Source organism: Leuciscus leuciscus, assembly GCF_965113295.1.
Source record: "Leuciscus leuciscus genome assembly, chromosome: 21".
In the NCBI taxonomy this organism is placed as follows: domain Eukaryota; kingdom Metazoa; phylum Chordata; class Actinopteri; order Cypriniformes; family Leuciscidae; genus Leuciscus; species Leuciscus leuciscus.
Genome location: NC_138745.1, coordinates 3,567,601 through 3,588,466, shown reverse-complemented (window position 1 = coordinate 3,588,466; position 20,866 = coordinate 3,567,601). Strand labels below are relative to the sequence as shown.

At 37.3% G+C, this 20,866-nt stretch overlaps 1 protein-coding gene across 1 annotated transcript; it reads right to left on the bottom strand.

Annotated features, from left to right (window-relative positions):
- Nucleotides 1-2,314: 2,314 nt before the first annotated feature.
- On the bottom strand, nt 2,315-20,845 carry cops3 (COP9 signalosome subunit 3). Its single transcript, XM_082152156.1, has 12 exons — nt 20,708-20,845; nt 19,727-19,856; nt 19,530-19,642; nt 17,158-17,207; nt 16,988-17,080; nt 11,505-11,684; nt 10,172-10,312; nt 6,764-6,937; nt 6,562-6,648; nt 5,553-5,666; nt 5,085-5,165; nt 2,315-2,643 (listed from the first exon to the last, which is right to left on the bottom strand). Exons 1-12 carry the CDS (start codon nt 20,760-20,762, stop codon nt 2,590-2,592), a joined length of 1,272 nt encoding a protein of 423 aa, XP_082008282.1. The 5' UTR covers nt 20,763-20,845; the 3' UTR covers nt 2,315-2,589.
- Nucleotides 20,846-20,866: the final 21 nt, after the last annotated feature.

The following is a 20,866-nucleotide window of genomic DNA, read 5'->3' as shown; positions in this document are numbered from 1 at the left end:
TACTGAACGCTGATTGGCAGATGGCTTGTAGCCCGTGGCTTTGATTGGCTAGCGCGCGTGTCATTTCCGTTAAAGCCCCGCCGACGTTTCAGAACTTTGAAATCTGATTGGCTGGCGCGTCCGCTTGTCTTTGTTCAAAGACTTGGAGCGCTTGTGATTGGCTGCAGTTGCACATCGCGTCGGTCCTTCTGTTCTTGTTGGTTATGTCATTCAAGTAGAAAACACACATGCCTACCTGCATTGAAGTTGTGAATTTGAAAATCAGTGTTGTCATGAGTGTGAAAGTGGAGCTTCTCTGTCCCATTCGTTCATTACGGAGAACTGCTCACTGAATACATGGACTGGTTGGATACATTAATTACACAAGGCATTTTAACCCGTTTTAATATTTTGTTGATTGCATATAATAGTGGCATAAGCTATTTTTGTCATATTTTAGACCATATGAAATACAAATATAAATTTGGCTTAAAACAAACATCAATTTTATCATCTTATTTGGTTGTGACACAGGAATATAAAATAGTGTAACATCAAGAAACACCCCTATATCATCAATGAATAGTTTATAAATAATATTACTACGAAGTGTAACAATTCTAATGACCTATTTTGATAGTGACACAGGAATATAAAATATAAGAAGTCCAAGAAACATCCCAAAATCATCAATAAATGGTTTGTGAATAATATTGCAAGAAAAATTAAGCCTGTAAGTTGAAATGTAAATAGACAACATTCAATTTCAACTTAAAAAAATATATAATAAATTTTTTGCTAGTGATACATGAGTATTATGAGATTCATATGCTCTCAAGAAACACCCCCAAATCCTCAATATAACTGTTTATAAATAATATTAAAAGAACAATTAATTGAAATTTAACAAGAAAGCCTTTCATTTTATTATCTAATTTGATAGTGCCACATGAATATAAGATAAGAAACACCTCAAAATCATCAATAATTTGTTTATGAATAATATTACAAGAAAAATGTAGCCTATACATTAAAATTTAACCAGACAACCCTCAATTTAATTATCTATTTTGTTAGTGACACATGAATATAAGATAACTATCTCTCAAGAAACAACCCAAATCATCAATAGATTGTTTATAAATAATATTGAAATAAAATTAATTGAAATTTAAAAATAAATCCCTTCATTTTATTATCTAATTTGATAGTGGCACATGAATATAAGGATGAAACACCCCAAAATCATCCATAAATATATCTAAATAATATTACAAGAAAAGGAGGATTAATTAAATTGAAAATTCTACAAGCAACCCTCAATTTTATAATCTATTTCAGAAGTGACACCAAAATATAAGACATTCCTCTGAAGAAACACCCCAAAATCATCAATAGATTGTTTATAAATAATATTACAAGAAAAATGAATTGAAATTGAACAAGAAAGCCCTTCATTTTATTATCGAATTTGATAGTGGCACATGAATGTAAGATAAGAAACACCCCAAAATCATCAATAATTTGCTTATGAATAATATTACAAGAAAAATTAAGTTGAAATTTAACTAGAAAACCCTAAATTGAATGATCTATTTTGGTAGTGACAGAAATATGTGACATTCCTCTGAAGAAACACCCCAAAATCATCAATAGATTGTTAATATATGATATTACAAGAAAAAATATTTTTTATTTAACAAGCCCTTCATTTTCATTACCTAATTTGATAGTGGCACTTGAATATAAAGCAAGAAACACCCCAAAATCATCAATAAATGGTATCTAAATAATATTACAAGCGACTAATTATTTTAGTTGTGACAGAGAAATATAAGACATTCCTCTGAAGAAACACAAATTTCATCTAAATAATATTAAGCACCTATTTTTGAAAAGCCCATCTTTTTCCTAACATGACCTGAACATGTTTTCGTGGAAGTCAGGCTCAGGTAGCATTAGTTTCTGGGTATGTGGTGATGTGTGATCTATTTATGGTGAAGCCCAAATCATCAGAGACCTCTAGAGGACTGGAACAAAAGCACACGTTCGCCACGAGCCACGTCTCTGCTGAATCACGGTGAACCGCAGTGAACGTTCGGCTCGAGGGCGAACTGAACATTAGATCGGCTGATGGATGAAACTGTCTTTGGGTGAAAGAGCATCACATCACAGAAGCTGTCGAAACGTCATGTAAATGTCAGCGCACTAAATGGAGCCTGTAGATGCATTTTGAGATGATAACATTGGTCAAGTTCGGCTTTTTGCACGTGTATGATCTAAAGATAGTTTCTTTATTTCGTTCTGTGGCGTTGCAATAAAGACAAGCATCAACTCTTTTGAACAAAGAAGTCCAGTTTCTTTATTTCGCATGACCATGAATGATGACATGTGACAAGTGGCATGTCAACCAAGCATTGATAAATAAACACTGACAAAAATGAGTTCTTGTTTAGGGTTGCACTGTGACAAAAAAAAAAAAAAAAGGGTCATTCCACACATTTATGTTTTCCTCCAATATAGTCCATATTTCAACAGAGCATGAAGGTTTTCCAGCTTTTGGGATGAGGACGGGGACGCGGGGATAACGCAGTGATCCACCCTAACGCTTCAAGAGTAGCTTGACGTCTTGCTGCCGACGTCATCCTCCTGCGTTCCCATACTCTGGAAACGGGAAAACACACATATTAATACTGGAATCACAACCTGGTTTTAGGGATGGGCGATTTTCCCAAACATTTCATATCATCTTATAACAAACGATCACAATCCGAGATCTGAATCGTGATCTTCCCAATTTTGAGATGGAGAATATCCAGACTGATCTATTTGCACAATTTAAAACACAGTATTGCATTAAACAATCAGTTGTCCAAACAATCATCAAACCCTGAGTTAAATGTTAACACACTGCATATAGCATGAATTAAATATACATTGATTCTTATTAAAACTACTACAGTTAATCAGTCAAGAGCAGTGAGTGATGTTGTGTTTGTCTGTTAACATTAATAACAGACAGCGGCAGATATTTGCATGAGGCTTTAAGACTAAACGCATGGATCTAATCTAATGACACGCATCTGATTTCTTTATTCACTTAGGCCGTGTGTCCATCAAAGCGTTTTGTGGCGTATTTTTTTAATGTTCAACTTTGGGTAAAACGTAGCGCTCATCACTGTCACTTTTTACCCAACCGCCCAATCACAGTGGAGGAGGGGCGGGACTTAATACCACACCGACCAACCGCCACATTCTGCTTGTTCAACGTCAACAGATGACAACAACAAGCATAATAACGGAACAAAATAATGTAAAGGTCCCATATTGTACACGTTTATGAAGTTTTATTTTAGGTTTTGATGTCCTGAAGAATATATATTTGCGGTATAAGTACCAAAAACCATCTCAATTATACATTTACAGCTCCTTTTCTCAGGAGCTCTGCCAAGAACAGGTCGATTTGTGCATGTCTACTTAATATTCATGAGCCTCTCTTCTGATTGGCCTGTTGTTTTCAGAGTGATCCACCATTGGTGGGGGTGAGACTGGAGGCGGTGACTGAGTAGTTCTGACATCACATTTATACGGAAGTCACACCGGCTCGTGAAAAGGCACAGCTACTTTATGCAGGCTGTGTGCATTTGTCTGTAGATCGACTGTTTTGAAACTTATATGGTAGTTTCATCGCCCCTAGAGTCTCTGCTACCATGAAAAAAGCCAGGAAATTTCAGTTTTGACAATATGGGACCTTTAAATCAAGAACCAGAAAAAATACGCTACATTGTATCGACATTTTAATATAGAATCAACACAGAAACAAACGATCTGTGAAATGAGATACTAGTAACACTTTCGCGGATATTCCGTATCATAACGAGCAAAGCGTCTCAACTGAAAAAAATGGCCTTAAAGGAGTAGTTCACTTCAGAATTCAAATTTCCTGATAATTTACTCTCCCCCACGTCATCCAAGATGTTCATGTCTTTCTTTCTTCGGTTGAAAAGAAATGAAGGTTTCTGAGGAAAACACTACAGGATTTTTCTCCATAATAGTGACTTCAATAAAGGTCCAAATGTGAGTTTCAGTGCAGCTTCAAAGTCTCGACACGATCCAGCCGAGGAATAAGAGTCTTATCTAGACATACCAGCGGACATTTTATAAACAAAATGACTCTGCGATGCGTGTCCACAACGTTATCACGTTGGAAAGGTCACAGGGGACATAGGTGAAAGTACCGACCCAGTGTTTACAAGTGTGGAGGAGGAAGTTTATCCAACTTCAAAATCGTCCGACATCATTGTTTTACCTTTTTTTTGTAACACTGTTCACTTTGTAAACACTGGGTCTGTACTTCCTCCTACGTCACGCTTGACCTTTCCAACGTGATTACGCAATGTGTGTCGCATCACAGCGAGTGCAAGATGAGCATTTGTGGTTGAAAAAGTATATAAATGTTTATTTTGTTTATAAAAGGTCTGATGGTTTGTGTAGATGAGACTCTTATTCCTCGGCTGGGATCGTGTCGAGACTTTGAAACTATAACTTGGACCTTCAACCCGTTGGACCCCATTGAAGTTACTAAACGGAAAATCCTGGAATGTTTTTCAGGAAAGAAAGACACGAACATTTTATGTAAAAAAGGCAGATATTTTGACATTTGTGAGCGCCTGAAACCCCAAGTAAACTTTACTCATCCGTGTCTCGATTAATAACTCTTTTAAAAATAAAGCATGTCCTGCAGTAGACTGCATTTTATGATAGTCACGTTACATGATTTGAAAGTTAAGTTCAGGCTTTTAAAGAGGGGCAAAAGCACACTGGCATGCGGCACAATGATAATTTTATCTTGATTATCACGTTTTCATAATCGTTTTGAAGCCAAAATCAAAATCGAAACTAAAATTTGATTGATCGAACAGCCCTACTCGTGTCGAAAGGTTTTTATAAAACATGTCATCACCATGCATGAAAATCACATGATATAATTTGGCCAGTCAGTGCAGTCAGAAGTCTTCAAGACTGATCATGATATAGAATCATCAGATCGCCAACCCCTACCTGGTTATAAGAGCTTTCATTCATAATTTTGCTCAAACTGGTACCTTTTGCACGAACTGAGGATTTACGGTGATTTCCTGATCCATGGACTTTAGTTTCTCATCCAATTCTATACATTTCAGCATCTGCATTAGAGTCAAAGACAGATTAACACTGAGACATCTGTGGACTCAAGACTCAAATACTCTGCAATAACATATAAATGAGTGTTTAAATATCTGAAATAAACATTATATAAAGAATAACAAATCAGTTGTGCATAAACATATAATACTGCATTTATAGTTTAATTCAAAGTAGTGCAGAATCTGACATTTCTTCTTCATTTATCATAAAAATATGAGTATGTATTCAAATTTCTCTCAAATGTCCTTGAAAGAGATGATTAAAGAGATAATGAGGGTGTAAATATACAGTGCATGTTGTTCTCTGGTGGTATTTTAGGCTTCATGTTCTTGTTTTCTACTACATCAGCAGTGAAGTAAGAAAAGCACTGTTTTATAATGACTAACCTCTTGGTCAATTTTGTGGAGCATTGCAGGGTTGTTGTATTTCTCAGGGTTGTCATGGAAACAGACCATGCCGTCTTTCTGGTTGATACTTGCATAAATCTCTCCATCATCAATCTGAGAGATGAAAAAGGAAAGATTTGAGCACCAACAATCTGTAAATATTAAACAAACATGAAGCAGGGCAAGACAAATTGATTAAATAATGTGTCCAGTAGTCACCGCAAAAAATCCAGTGATTCTCAACAGGAAATAATCAAGTAGAAAATATATATTTCATATTATATAGAGTTATATATGTAAGCTTGTTTCTGCCAAAGAAATAAATAAATCAAAAAATATCTCACAATTCTGACTTTTTTCCCAATCGCAATTGAGTTTGTTTCAGGGTTATTATTGTAACTAATATTAAAACTATTAAAAACATTTCTGTTTATTGAAATAAAGCCAAAATAGAATAAAATATAAATACAAGTTGAAAAACTAACAGAATAAACTCACTAAATCCACTGGAAATAAATAAAAACTAAAACTAAATAAACTAAAATAAAGAATAAATTAACCTTAATAGCAATAAAAAAAAATAATTAAAAAAAAAAGCGCATAATGAAATCTAAAAATTAAACTAAACATGAACAATAAAAAAAAAAAAAAGGCTAATTCAAAATATTAATAAAACTATGATACAAATGACATTTACACTAGTTCATGTCTAATTTTCCTCTGAGTAACTCGCAAAAAATAAGATGAAATAAAGTCAGAATTGTGAAATAAAAAGTACCAATTTACTTTTTTGTTATAGCCACATAGCGGCTACACGTTCCCTAGTCGCTTACACATAATTACTCACTTTTATTAGGCTTTTCATTTGGATGTATATTTACACATTATCAAAAACTACTGTGGCTGATTAATAATAATATTTAATATAATTTCCAATTCATTTCCAATAGTGAACATCACAAAATAAACGTGATTAGAGGGGCTGTGTGTCGTGAAGCCGATTTCCTACCATATGCAGGACGTATTTCTCGGCTTCTTGAGGGCCGGAGAGCTGAACTCGACTTGCCATGTCTTGTAAGGATAATGTCAAGAATGTCTGTCAATCAAAAGAACAGGGATCACCATTTCCGTTTATCAGCACAGAGTATATCACGTCTGCAAACTTACAAAACAAAACGAAATACACGCATCTGATTATTGTAACTTCAGACCTTGGTTAGCCTCTGAATGTTCTTCTTGTAGAGTGAGGACAGGCATTGTTTGACCAGGCCGGTGTTGTTGTCTCGTGCAAACGTCTCGCTGTGTTTGCTGACCTGAAGACGCAGCTCTGCCGGGTTATTGGTGGCGTACACCTGAGCCAGCTCGTGGTAAGCATTACTGAGGGGCTTTACATCACAAACACACACACACACACACAAAAGATGATTAGCTTATGGAGCCTTTAAAGGGGTGGTATAATGCCCCTTTTCACAAGATGTAAAATAAGTCTCTGATGTCCCCAGAGTGTGTATGTGAAGTTTTAGCTCAAAATACCCCACAGATATTGTTATATAGCACGTTAAAATTGTCACTTTTTTGAGGGTGAACAAAAACACACCGTTTTGTGTCTGTTCTTTTGACTGACACTGAACTGACAACATGTAGAAGCAACAGGACATTTCTGAATGGTTAGTTGATGAATTTATGTAGCTGATGTGTAGTTATCTTCTAGTCATTGATTAGCATATTCTGTCTTGATAATCTATAAATCGTGTTCCCGGGGGCGGGGTTTATGTAAATTTTAGGATTTGTGATGTCACTAACCCGGGAGGAATGTTGTGTAGTCTCTACCAGCCGTTTGTTGTAGTCCTTAAAAAACTATTTCTTTAAAAGCAAAACACTACTTTGAACTTTGAGCGCTGCAACTGCTTCATCTGAACACCAGAGGGCGTCTCACACACACACACACACACGCGCGCGCGCACACACACACACACTAGTGATGGGAAGTCCGGTTCTTTTCCGCGAACCGGTTCTTTCGGACAGTTCGTTTCAATGAACCGGTTCAAAAAACCGGTTCACCAGTTCTTTTACGTCATCACGTAATGACGTCAATTCTATCATCCCGGCGGATAAATATACATTCAAATAAAGGCATTTGTAATCAAAACTTCAGTTAAATAATAGTGCTCATCGTCATAATCATCTTGGATAGGTTTCTTACATTTACGTTTTGAAAATTAACCCTGTAGTAGGCCTAAGGTGATGCGCAAACGCGGATGTTTTACATGTCTTAAAGTGAATAAACTTCATCATTTTTATTTTATTTGTAATTAAATAAACTTACATTTCGCCGAATTCGGCCCCTCATTCAAGTCCTGGTTCACCCGTGCTCATGTATCAGCACAGCGCATAGACAGTAACACAGCATCAGTTGGCCAAAAGAAAGTTCGGTTCAGAGACGGTGTTGTTATCACGCATGCGCAGTCTCTCCAGCTCGTCGGTTCTCCGTATCGAACGTGTCCGAAAGAAACAGTTCTCGGTTCTGTACTGGTGATGCGAGAACTGCTGCAACAACCAGTTCTTGACTCGAGAACCGCCTGTGTGTGAGCTGAGAACTACTGAAACCTTACTAGGCTATAGCCTTATTCAGTCGACAAAACAAAAAACTTGATGCATATCTGTGTTTAATACGTTATGTTTTGATTAACACATTATAAACATTTACTTTTCACCCTTTAAAACCTTGGCAAGAGTTTACGTCAAAAATGTATATCAACTTACTTAGAAATTAAATGATCTGTTCCAGAAAATAATGTTTTAGTATAATAATAAATGTTTAGTTTTACAATCCATTCATTGTGTTTCCAATCTTTAAAATAATACAGTGAAAAGGCAGTAGCCTATGTGATAAAAATGTTTCTAACATGTTTTATTTTGTTAGACTTATTGATGTTCAGTAAAATACTTAAGTTTTGCATGCATTTCGTCCCTCTGAAAAAATTGCACGCATGCTCAGCTCATCAGCTCATCGGTTCTCCGTATCGAACGTGTCCGAAAGAAACAGTTCTCGGTTCTGTACTGGTGGTCCGAGAACCGCTGTACCTGTACGTTCGGTAGTGCGCGCATGCTCAGTATGAACTACTCGTGCTCATCACTTCTCTCAGCACGTCTCAGTTCAGTGAACTGTTGGATTTACTGGAGTAACATATAGAGGTGACTGTCAGGACTCAGGCATGTCCGAAAGTGAGTAACTTTACTAACTTGTTGTGGATCAGTGCTGACGCAAGACGCGAACTGTTTCGAACGATTCAGTCCGATTTAGTGTAGTGGTTCGACCAGTTCACTAAAAAGAACCGGTTCAAAAGAACGATTCGTTCACGACCCGCCCATCACTAACACACACACACACACACACACACACACACACACACAAACACGCCACAGAAGTACCATAACACACATCATTCCAGGAAACCCCTATGGGGCATCACACTCTCTGTATCTGAATAAACAGAAGACTGAGATGCTTTGATAGAATAAGGCAATCGTGGGTTTATTAGTCATGTTTAATCAGTGTCAGAAGCTCATCATCTCACAGGAGGAGGAGCTCAGCTGTCCTTATGAAGTGAGTTTGGAGTAAAAGCATGTTATTAAATGTTGTCTTTTGTTGGACAAGAGGTTCATAAATGCTTCTCATGTCTGGAAAGATGTTTTATGCTTGTTGCTTTTTCAAATGCTCATTATAAGCGACTCAAACTCAGTGCTTTCAGAGTGAGCAGCGTTTACTACTGATCACAGAGCCGTACGTCACTGACATGATGCGCATAGAAAAAAAAAAAAAAAATTGCAGCCTTTGCGATTGCTTAATCGATAGGGATGCACCGATACCGATACTAGTACTCGGGTGTCGGTCCAATACTGTGCTCATGTACTCGTAAAACTACCCCGATGCAACCGCATCCGACACCACTTTAAGGGGCCGATCACATACCGCGTCTAAAAACGTGTTTCTGTAAAATGTTTCTCCTTCTTTCCACGAGCACTTGCGCTCCTATGGCATCTGTCGTTGCTATGCAACCATGAACATAGGCGCGCCACACCGCATGCACGTCACTTCTATTATGAGCGCGATTGCCGCGCGCCTACATACTGAAATAACGAATTTGCACGTGCAAAAAACGCGATATGTGAACAGCAACGGCAACCTGACATTAGCCTAACGTCTCGTCAATTGAGCAGGCAGGAGGAGTAATGTCAGCCGTTTGGAGATATTTTAAGATAAGCGATGATGATAAAAGTAGAGCAGACTGCAAACTATGCTCTGCTAAATTGTCAAGAGGACTGGGGTGAGAAATAGCTCCTTTAACACAATCAATTTGATTATACAAGTTGTATAGGCCTGTTTACTTTGTTACAGTCAGAGAGTGAAAAACACCTGATGAAAATAAAACATTGTTAGAAGAACTGTAATGGTATTATTAAGTACTCATATTGGTACTTGGTATCGGCGAGTACCCAAATGTAAGTACTTGTACTTACAAGTGGTATCGGTGCATCCCTAATAATTGCAATAATCCAAACCGGTTTAAGTGCTAGTTCATGTTAATTGTCCCTAATGTCGAGGCAGAAAGGCTCACCTTTATGAATCGGCCCACGATCTGTGACGTGTATTTGGGAAGCTGCTGGACTTTGCCATGAAGGATGAGGGACACGAGGATGTACTTCTTGTACGCTTCTAACATGATGTGACTGACAGCCATCGCAGGAGTGGTTATTGCCTGAAGATAGACAGAAAAATTCACTTAAGGCTAGAAGAGTAGAATAGATACTTATTTACTGGGAAATTAGACATTAGGATGCAAAATATACATATATATATATAAAAGAAGTTGCTACGGCTGCTTTGACGAGTGTCTGGTGTGGGAGTTTGTTTGAGTTGGTGTGTGTGAGTGTGTGTGAGAGTGTGAGTGTGTGCGAGAATGTGTGTGTTTGTGCAAGTGTGTGTGTGCGAGAGTGTGTGTTTGTGTGTGAGAGAGAACAGAGAGATTTGAAATGTTGTAAAAGTGACACGGAGATGATGGTGTTATTATCACTCAACAGGAGAGTATGTGTTTTATTGAACAGATAAACTGTCATATGGGTCTCTCTAACAGAGTTCACTGTAAAGCATTATCTGTTGTGAAGATCATTTCATTATGGTTGTTGTAGCAATGTACTGAAGTTTATTTGCCAGGACGTATCATGTCTATTAAAGCAACACCAAAGCACTTTTCCTCTTCGGTCCCCCTATAGGTTGGAAGCGGAATTGTCCATTACCACTGTCGTAAATAATTTAGCCTACCGTCGCACGCACGATATTTGTTTATCCAGCACCGGCTTTGGAATGATCAATGTCCACAGCCAAGGTAGAGTATGTTGCATGATTTTATGAAAGAATGATGTATTGCGACATCAGAAACAAAGCAAAACAAAATAATGACAAAGCTTGCTATTTTTTTGCTGTTGTAACGCTTGCCGTAAAGCAAGTCAAATTTGTAGTTTCTTATGTCTCATTCAAACTACAGATCCGCTACCCGATCTGGCAAACTAGCATAGTGTGCGGTTATAGCCGATAGAGGGTCGCAAAGTGAATGCAGAAGTGCCGTTCACCCTGTTACGAGTTGATGAACCACTGAAACGATATTGGAAACATTATTTTAAGGTACAAAAGAATCTTTGGTGTTGCTTTAATGGGTAAAGCTACAGTAACGTCTTCAGCTAGTCAGCTTGAGATCCTTTCCATCTAAACTGGTTAAATCTCTTAAGCCTAGCAGACAATGAATGTTTAATGAGCGATAGGATAATCTCTCTATTTTTTGGGGGTTATTACAAAGAACCATATTCATCCACACAGTCACGCAGAGCCGAAGCACAACCAAAACGACGTTCTTCCACAAAATGCATGCAAGACTGTACAAAAAAAATGAATACCTGTTCAAAGAAATACAGTGCCCGTTCAAAGTTCTTCAGACCCGTGTAGATCATGCCTCCATAGTAGTAATAACACAGAAAGGGCTTTGCGTCGTACGCTCCATTCTCCTTGCAAATATCCATCATGTCCAGCTCCAGGAACGGGACTGCAGGTTTGAAGCACTTGGCTAATAGGCATAACTGTAAACACAGGGCTGCATTATTATTAGTTGCACAATAAACATCTGAAAAAGAAAAAAGTCTGTTTAACCCTCTGATGTTTATCACTTATATCCTGAGTAGACACGAAAATCAATCAAAATCAATCAAAACCCACAGCCAATCAGAACAGCTTGTGGGCGGAGTCAGCCAATCAGAGCAGCGTGTGGGCGGAGTCTCACGGCGAGTGCACAGCACCAGAGTGTAATCTTGACTAGGGATGCACCGAATATTCGGCCACCGAAAATTTTCGGCCGAAAATGGCCCAAAAGTGCATTTTCGGTTTTCGGCCGAAAGACTTTTATCACCGAAACAATACGGCCGAAATGTTGTGATGACGCAAACAGCAGATACCGCGACCTGTACGTGCTTGTCTGAAGCAACATATCTGCGGTGTGGACGTATTTCAATATATCTGAAAGTGACCCACGGACAGCGATTTTTAAAACACAGACGTCCCAAGTGTTCCGGAAGTTCCGGGAGTCTCCCGCGTATTGATAGCGGCTCCCTGATGCCCGCAAATTAGTTTAAATCTCCCGGAATCGCGAGCGAGCATTAGCGCGCATACGTAGCGCGCGCGCGGCAGAGAGAGAGAGAGCGAGAGACCTTGCGTGTGTGTGCAGAGCAGCCGTCATTTATCAGAGGTGTGTGTGTTTACCTTAGCTGTTTATAGTTTTTGCAACTCACGTCCATGAGCATATAGCTGCAGATATTATTATGGGCTATGGCAGTATTGACCTAAATGCACTTTGTTTTTATGGGAGAACATTTAATTTTTAAACCTTTCTGCAGGCCAGTAGGCTTTTACATTATTATTTAATGTACACATGAGTGGGGTCAAGTTAAACATTTAATTTTATACTTTGCAATGTGCTAAATAAATATTTGCATACAATTTTAATTGATTTATTCTTTGAAACTTTAATATTAATTTATGCAATGCCTTGATTATAGTAAAGTTAGTACACAGTCATAGCCATAAATGCAATGGTAGGCCTACTAATAATTGGCATAATTTATTTCGGTGTTTCGGTTTTCGGCCTTAGTTTCCTCTTTTTCGGTTTTCGGTTTCGGCCAAGAATTTTCATTTCGGTGCATCCCTAATCTTGACGGCACATAAACAGTACCTGAGATTATCATCGCCACACTTTGTGTTTGTTGTTCCAGCGCGACGTCACAGAAAAATTAAAAAAGTTTCTAAAACCGAATCGTCGCGTGTCGCCGTCGCGGCTGGTTAGGACAAACACTCTCATTAACATGGAAAACAACCTTTTATCGCGCGCCGGCGCGTGTAGTTAGGACACAGTGTTACAGTCCACATCCTTTTCGTCCACAAGCTTCTTTCTTTTTTCATGAAATGAATGCACTAGATTTTGTTTCAACACTATTTCTTCTTTAAAATGTTGTACTTTCATGGTACTAATATTTAGCTTTTAATTAGGCACCATTTGTTTCTATATAAAAGACTCCTCAAAGGAGCAGTTTCCTGGACATACATTAAGCCTAGTCCAAGACTAAAATGGGCTTTTAAACCAGATTAACAGAAATCGGCTTTCTCCGTCATGGTTTTAAATAGTCCTAAACTTAAGTCTAGTCCAGAGATTAATAAACTGATTTCCTTGAGGAAGACTAGAGCTATTTCAGGACTAAACTGAGGCTTAAACTAAACCTAACACAAGGGAGGTTTAACTTCAGATTAATGTTGTTTCAAAGATGACACATGGATTTGATTACTTGTTGACTATGTCAGTGAAGATCTACAGTAAGTCAAGTCAAGTCAAGTTTATTTGTATAGCGCTTTTCACAATACAGATTGTATCAAAGCAGCTTCACAGTATTAAATTAAAATAATACAACAAAGTTTGTTTCAAGAGGAATTTATTGATTGATAAAATTAAATTAAATATCCCCAAAATATCCCCAACTGAGCAAGCCAAAGGCAACAGTGGCAAGGAACCGAAAAACTTCATCAAGTGACCTAATGGTGTCCTAAAACTCCATCAGGTGACCTAATGGAGAAAAAAAAAACCTTGGGAGAACCCAGGCTCAGTCGGGGGCCAGTTCTCCTCTGGCATTTATGAGCTAGAGGCCGGATTGTAGTTTGAACTGTAGGATTATATGAATGCCTGGCTGAAGAGATGCGACTTTAATCTAGTTTTAAACTGGGAGAGCGAGTCTGAGCAACGAACAGTATCAGGAAGACTATTCCAGAGTTTTGGAGCCAAATGTGAAAATGCTCTCCCTCCTTTGGTGGTTCTGGATATCCTAGGTATGACCAAAAGCCTTGAATTTAGTGATCTTAAAAGAGCGCGATGGATTATAGGGTGATAAAAGATCCGTTAAATAGACTGGAGCTAAGCCGTTTAGGGCTTTATAAGTCAGTAGCAATACCTTATAATTAATACGGAACTTTATAGGTAACCAATGCAGTGATGATAAAATCGGTGTTATATGATCATATTTTCTTGATCTAGTAAGAACTCTAGCCGCGGCATTTTGGACTAACTGTAGCTTGTTTATTGAGGATGCAGGACAACCAGCTAATAAAGCATTACAGTAATCCAGTCTCGAGGTCATGAATGCATGAACTAACTTTTCTGCATCAGAAACTGATAGCATATTACGTAGCTTAGCAATGTTTCTAAGGTGGAAAAATGCTGTTTTACAGGTCAAAAGTTTGGAAACATTACTTTTTTTATATATTTTTGAAAGAAGTCTCTAATGCTCATTAAGGCTGTGTTTATTTGATAAAAAAAAAAACAGAAAAAAAAACAATAATATTGTGAAATATTATTACAACTTAAAATAATAGTTTTCTATTTGAATATACTTTAAAAAATAATTTATTCCTGTGATGCAAAGCTGAATTTTCAGGATCATTACTCCAGTCTATCACATGATCCTTTAGAAATCATTCTAATATTCTGATTTATTATGAGTGTTGGACACAGTTCTGCTGCCTAATATATTTGATGAATAAAAGGTTAAAAAGAACTGCATTTATTCAAAATAAAAAAATATTTTCTAATAATATAAATCATCTTTACTATTACTTTTTATCAATTTAACACATCCTTGCTGAATAAAAGTATTGATTTATTTCAAAAAAAGAAAGAAAAAAAAATTACTGACCCCAAATTACTGACCAGTAGTGTATATTGCTGTTACAAAAGATTTATATTTTTAAAAAATGTGCCTCTTTTTTTTTCTCTTTTTATTCATCAAAGTATCCTAAAAAAGTATCACAGGTTATGAAAAAATATTAAGCAGCAGAACTGTTTCCAACTTTGATAATGAATCATCATATTAGAATGATTTCTAAATGATCATGTGATAGACTGGAGTAATGATCCTGAAAATTCAGCTTTGCATCACAGAAATAAATGATAATTTAAAGTATAATAAATTGAAAACCAATTATTTTAAATTGTAATAATATATCACAATATTACTTTTATTTTTTCTGTATTTTTGATCAAATAAATGCAGGCTTGATGAGCAGAAGAAACTTCTTTCAAAAACATAAAAAATAGTAATGTGTCCAAACTTTTGACCTGTACTGTATATATACACATGCATATATATATATATATATATAGACAAACACACATGTCTTCCTTCAAACACAACATTAACCTCCTGGCAGGTTTATTTTATTTTATTTGTATTTATTTTATTTTTCATGGTCGTCAACAACAGGTTTTTTTTAGGTTTATTTGTATATTCTTCCACAACGTATTGAATCACCACTGTAATGTCCACAAAACAGTAAGGTAATAAAGCTTATGATTCAATCTTACCTGAAGTTGTTTTATTGCTCTAGATGGGTTCATTTGCATTGAATTAATTACAAATAGGTTTCCAGGCATTCCTTTTCTTTGATTCCACAGCTGAAGTGTGCAGTTTTTCTTTGCTAAGTAAAGTTTTTTTCCCTTGGATTTTCTTCTTGGATCCATACAATTTGAAGCTTTTCATGCCTCATTCCATGTTTTATAGGCAAACTTGCTCCTGCTAATTAAAGGGTTAGTTCACCCAAAAATGAAAATTCTGTCAGTAATTACTCTCCCTCATGTTGTTCCAACCCTGTAAGACTTTCGTTCAGAAAGTGAGAGCTGGCTCACTCCTCCATAGGCTTCTCTGTAATTGACACTTGCCGGCCCAGAAAGTTAGTAAAGAGAATGTTTAAAATACTCCAAGTGACTACAAAGTGGCTCAACCTTAAGTTTATCGAGCGACGAGAAAAATAACTATGTCTTGGCTAATAGGCATAATAAAGTCGTTATTTTAGTTGTTTTTGCGCATAAAAAGTATTCTCGTCGCTTGATAAACTTCGTATCGTATTTTAACGATGTCTTTACTAACTTTTCTGGGCCGGCAAGTTTCGATCCCATAGAAGCCTATAGAGGAGTGAGACAGCTCTCAGATTTCATCAAAAATATCTTAATTTGTGTTCCGAAGATGAACGAAAGTCTTACGGGGTTAGAACAACATGAGGGAGAGTGATTACTGACAGAATCTTCATTTTTGGATGAACTAACCCTTTAAGATTAGCACAGTTGGTTTTAAATGTATTTTTTTTTTTAGTTAAGGACTTAGCCCAAGTTTTAGTAATATGTACTTAATCTGTGCTTCAGAAAGCCATGTTTAATTAATCGTTCTAGATTAAGGCCTACTCCCGTCTTAATTTAAACGCTGTCTGGGAAACCTCCCGAAAGACTATCAAAGTCTCCTCTATCATGACTGATCTGTGGATTGTATTTGCATATTCATAGAACCGCGTATACTAAATGAGACATGGGTGTCGAGTTACATTCAAACTATTTTAAGGCATGAAAAAACGTCATTTGGTGATCAAAGATGAGTTTTAAGGGATACAATTATTGGCTACAGGGGGACTTTTAAACTATTCAAATTCAAAAAAGTCAAATTTTTCCGTCTAAAATGATCAAAGATCAACTTGACTAATAAATATCTGGGCTAAAGTCGCCTGCGTTTCTTGCCAGAACGTTCTTTCCTTTACTGAAAATGACAGCTTTGTGGGGATTTAATTTCAATTATTCATATTTGTCAGACATAATGTTTAGTTTGTTCTCTTAGCTATTACAATGACAGACTTTCCACTACAACAAATAATAATAACCACCAAAACATCCCTGTATTATCATTTTCACTGCGTTTACTGTTGCCTCTTACTTTACTTACTACACAATTACATCTTTAAATATCTATAACAAGTTATTAAAACCGTACTGACACAAAGTAATGTTCTCCGACTCCAGACTCACCTGACACAGGTCTGCGTGCACTGAGGTAAGCTGATTTGTGTTCATCTGCATCTTGTCTATGGCCTGTTTAAGTATACTTATTCCACGCAAGGGCTGTGAAGAACAAGACAACTTAACATCACTCGTGTCATTTAAAAATAACAACTCTAAAATGACAGAAAGACACTTGCCTGTTTTCTTTCTACAAGGGCATTTGTCAACTGATGGCACAGACCAGCAACTGAAAGGAGAAAAAAAACTTTAAAAGAGGAATACAAATGAAACAGTAGGCTCGTCGTTTCCATTACAGATTTGCGCAAAACTTTTGAGATTTTTTTCCGAAATGTCGACAAAAAACTATTGCGAAATGACTAAAGTCATTCCAATCATCATGGCGATGGACGTTGGTAGGTTTACATATATCTCAGCCACTGCACTGGCCATTATTATTAATCAAATGAGATGTATGTGTGTTGTCCAATCATTAATGGCAAGGAAAGATCCTTATACTTGAGAGTAGGCATGTGCCGGTATCACATTTTCATGCTGCGATTAATTGAGTGATCTTTTATCACGGTATACGGTATTATCACGATATTTTAATTGCACATGAGAAACAGATGGATTTGGGGGGGGGGGGGGGTGTAAAAAATTCAATAAAACTTGCATCACAAGGTGTAATTGTGATTGTCAAAACATTTGGTAACTAAACTGAATTTTATTAAGTTTAGTGACAACATCATGTTACAATGATTACATGGTACAATGACTGGTAGGCTACTGTTTGTATTGCTTAACACAAATTTAACGATTTCAATTCAATACTTGGGATTTGATTTAAATCTTGATTCAATATTGACTTATTTTGGATAAATATTAGGAAGGCTACAGTAGATAGCCCACATGTTATTTTTTCTCATGAAAAAAAATATCTCACATAATGCTATGTAACCATATAGAGCCCTATCAGCTGGTATTATTAAAGGTTACAAATAACTAATTAAATCAAATATAATGTGGTTTTCATTATAATAACAATTATGTAATGACACAAGTAAAAATATAATAAATATGTAAAAAAGTGCAGTGAACATATTCAGCAAAATACTCCTCTTTATGTTTTAGTCATCTAACATGCTGCTGGTCATTAAATAGTTTAAATGTAACGTTCTGTGACACAATTGTTCTCCTGTTTCATATCAAAAGTAACCTGCTCTGTCTTGTTTGACGGTCTTCGTGTCCTCTTTGCTCCGCGATTTTTCTCTGCGTGAGAAAACGGATGTGTGGCGTGAGCGTGTGAGGAGTCTCGCGCTGAATGCGTTGAGTTGGCAGCTCTGCTTTTAGAAGCGGGATGGATCCGGATAGATCGGCGGCGGCCATAGACTGTAGGCGGCGGCGTTCCTCCTTCCGCCATGCTGCTTCTCCATGTGAGGACTGTTTACATTAGACTAGAAGTGCGCACCGGCCGCATGCTTATACACGTGGCGATTGTTTACATCAGAGTGCGCACGTGTTTCGCGCAGCATAGGCAGTGCTTGTTTAAGCGGTTGATGGAAAATAAGCTATAATGCGCGTTCTAAAAATCTAAATTCGGATCTATTATTTTTCACGGTATTTTAAAGTGCCCGCGATAACAATATCGTGCATATTCATTACCGCGATTTATCGCATTACCGAATACCGGCACATGTCTACTTGAGAGCGGCTCATATGAGGAGATTCTGGGTGGTTCTCCCTCATTTCTGCTTCGAGGTCTTGATTGTTAGCCTAGAAATCTAGATCTTTATTTTGCAGCCAGTGTGGTCTAGCAACTCTCCGTTGACTTTCGAGCTGGAAAAACCAAACTCAGGTCAGGCCAATCACATCGTGTATAGAGTAGGCGGGGCGGGCTTAACATAATGACGACAGAGTTGCGACGGTTCCCTGCTACTTGAAAACAAAGAATGGCTGCTGCTGCTGGAGAACAGCGGTCTTTCGAATCGGCTTTGGCCGTGACTCTGGAGGACTTGGAGTTAAGCTTTTCTTTGAGAAAAGAGCAAAGAACGGCACTTAAGTCATTTAAAAAAAAAGAAAGATGTGTTCGGAGTTTTGCCGACTGGATATAGCAAAAGTTTTATATACTAACTAGCCTTCTTCGTTGCTCTGATTGGTTGTAGCGCTATCCTATTGCGTGCAGAGGGATTTTGAGAGACAACCGTTTATCCCGCCCCTCGGATTGAGCCGTGCCAATGGTGAGTTGCCAGACCTAACATCTTGAAGTAGGTCTGGCTTGCCAGGCTACTTGATTGTGGCATTTATTTGAGGTTTAGAATCCAGTATTGCTGTAATTATTTTGTCTTTTATGAGTTTAATAAAGAACTCTGTCTCGTATTCTGTCCAAACACACCGCGTCATCTACGTCAGGTGACCTGTAAATGTGCAAAAACTGTTTAAATTGCATTTAAATTCACGAGTTTCCATTGGGCGTATTTTCAATTTTCAATTTGCGCAATTTGAAGGGTAATGGAAACGCGGCTAGTGTGATGAAAAAACAAAAGAAAAACAAGCTGAAGTGTTTTCGTACACGTGTCTGTGGCGTATCGGATGTGCTCTCCGTTGCAGGTGCTGATGAAGAGTTGGACTTGGGAAAACAAGGTCTCGAAATCAGGGATGTTTGGCATGGAAAACTTCACAAACCTGCAAAACAGTAACTCTTTTAGACGGCCACAAAACACTTCATGAACTCTCAGTGCTATGGGACTCAACAAGTCACGGACTTACAGAACCGCTAAAACACCAAGCGAGTGCTCTTGGATGTCCAACGCCCCGAGAACAGTGTCCAGATGGGAGAGATTCTTGGCCAGAAGCTCCCCGCTTTTATTGATCAGTTCACATAGTTGAGTCATCTGACCTGAGAAGCACATGAAAACATGATTTCATGTTAGTGATATTATTCTAAAATAAATGCACGTGATCAAGGTATATGTTTTTGTTTGTTAAAAGATGATGAACAATTCCGTCTCCCTGCAGATTTGCTTTACGTGACAAAGAAACATTGATAAGAAACATCAAATCTTTTTATATTTGATTCTTCATACATCCAACACATCAATTATCTTTTTCAGTGACAGAGATGTCATAACTTTAAAATTGTTGTTTTTTATCATAAAAGATCTAAGTCAGCCATTTGGTACAGTTGACATGTATTTTGCTCCATGTATATGAATTTTAATTATATTGTCCATCTCCAGTTAACCAGTATCTCAGATATTGTAACAATCTTTTTAAAAAAAACACTTGATGAAAGCGGAGACCAAATAAATATGTAACGTTATAAGTACAACTGAAAATATTGTAAGATTGTTACTGACTCCTCTTTACAGAAATAACACAAGTTGTTTATAATTTTTATCCATGATGTCAATGCAACTACTAGTAAGATCCGGAAGAGAAACAATTACAGGTTTACAATAATTGTTATGAAGGTATTTTATGCCATATTTTATAAATGACTCAGCTAACATGACACGTTCAGTTATTTCATTAATATAAAAGCTAAGCGGTTATGATGTGCAAATATTCAGCAGCTTTAAGTTTTTGTATTAGTAGTCGGACGAACAGAGTAAGATAAACAAATACCATGTGTTACTGCCTGAAGTATAAACAGCTAGCATGCTATCACGCTAACTAGTTTTAGCATTAAGCTAGTTAGCCCAAGGATTCGTTACTCTGAGTGTTCACGAGCGGTGTAAATGTCCTTACCTTGAGCGGAAAGTTGCCGCACATTATTCACGAACTGCTCCAGAGCTGAAGCCATCGTTTTTGCGCTTTTGAGAGGATGTTTTTCATTCAAATGTCAGAAGCAGCTTTCCAGTACAGAAGGGACGGGCCCTCAGCCGCCAACAGTAAACAACAAATATC

What these genes read in the sequence shown, in the direction of transcription:
- cops3 (XM_082152156.1), bottom strand. Translation starts at nt 20,762, where the DNA reads ATGGCTTCAGCTCTGGAGCAGTTCGTGAATAATGTGCGGCAACTTTCC. An exon ending in CCCTTGTAGAAAGAAAACAG is followed by an intron (nt 17,081 to 17,157) that starts GCAAGTGTCTTT and finishes TGTTCTTCACAG; the next exon opens with CCCTTGCGTGGAATAAGTAT. An exon ending in CACTGTATTTCTTTGAACAG is followed by an intron (nt 10,313 to 11,504) that starts GTATTCATTTTT and finishes GTCTATCTTCAG; the next exon opens with GCAATAACCACTCCTGCGAT.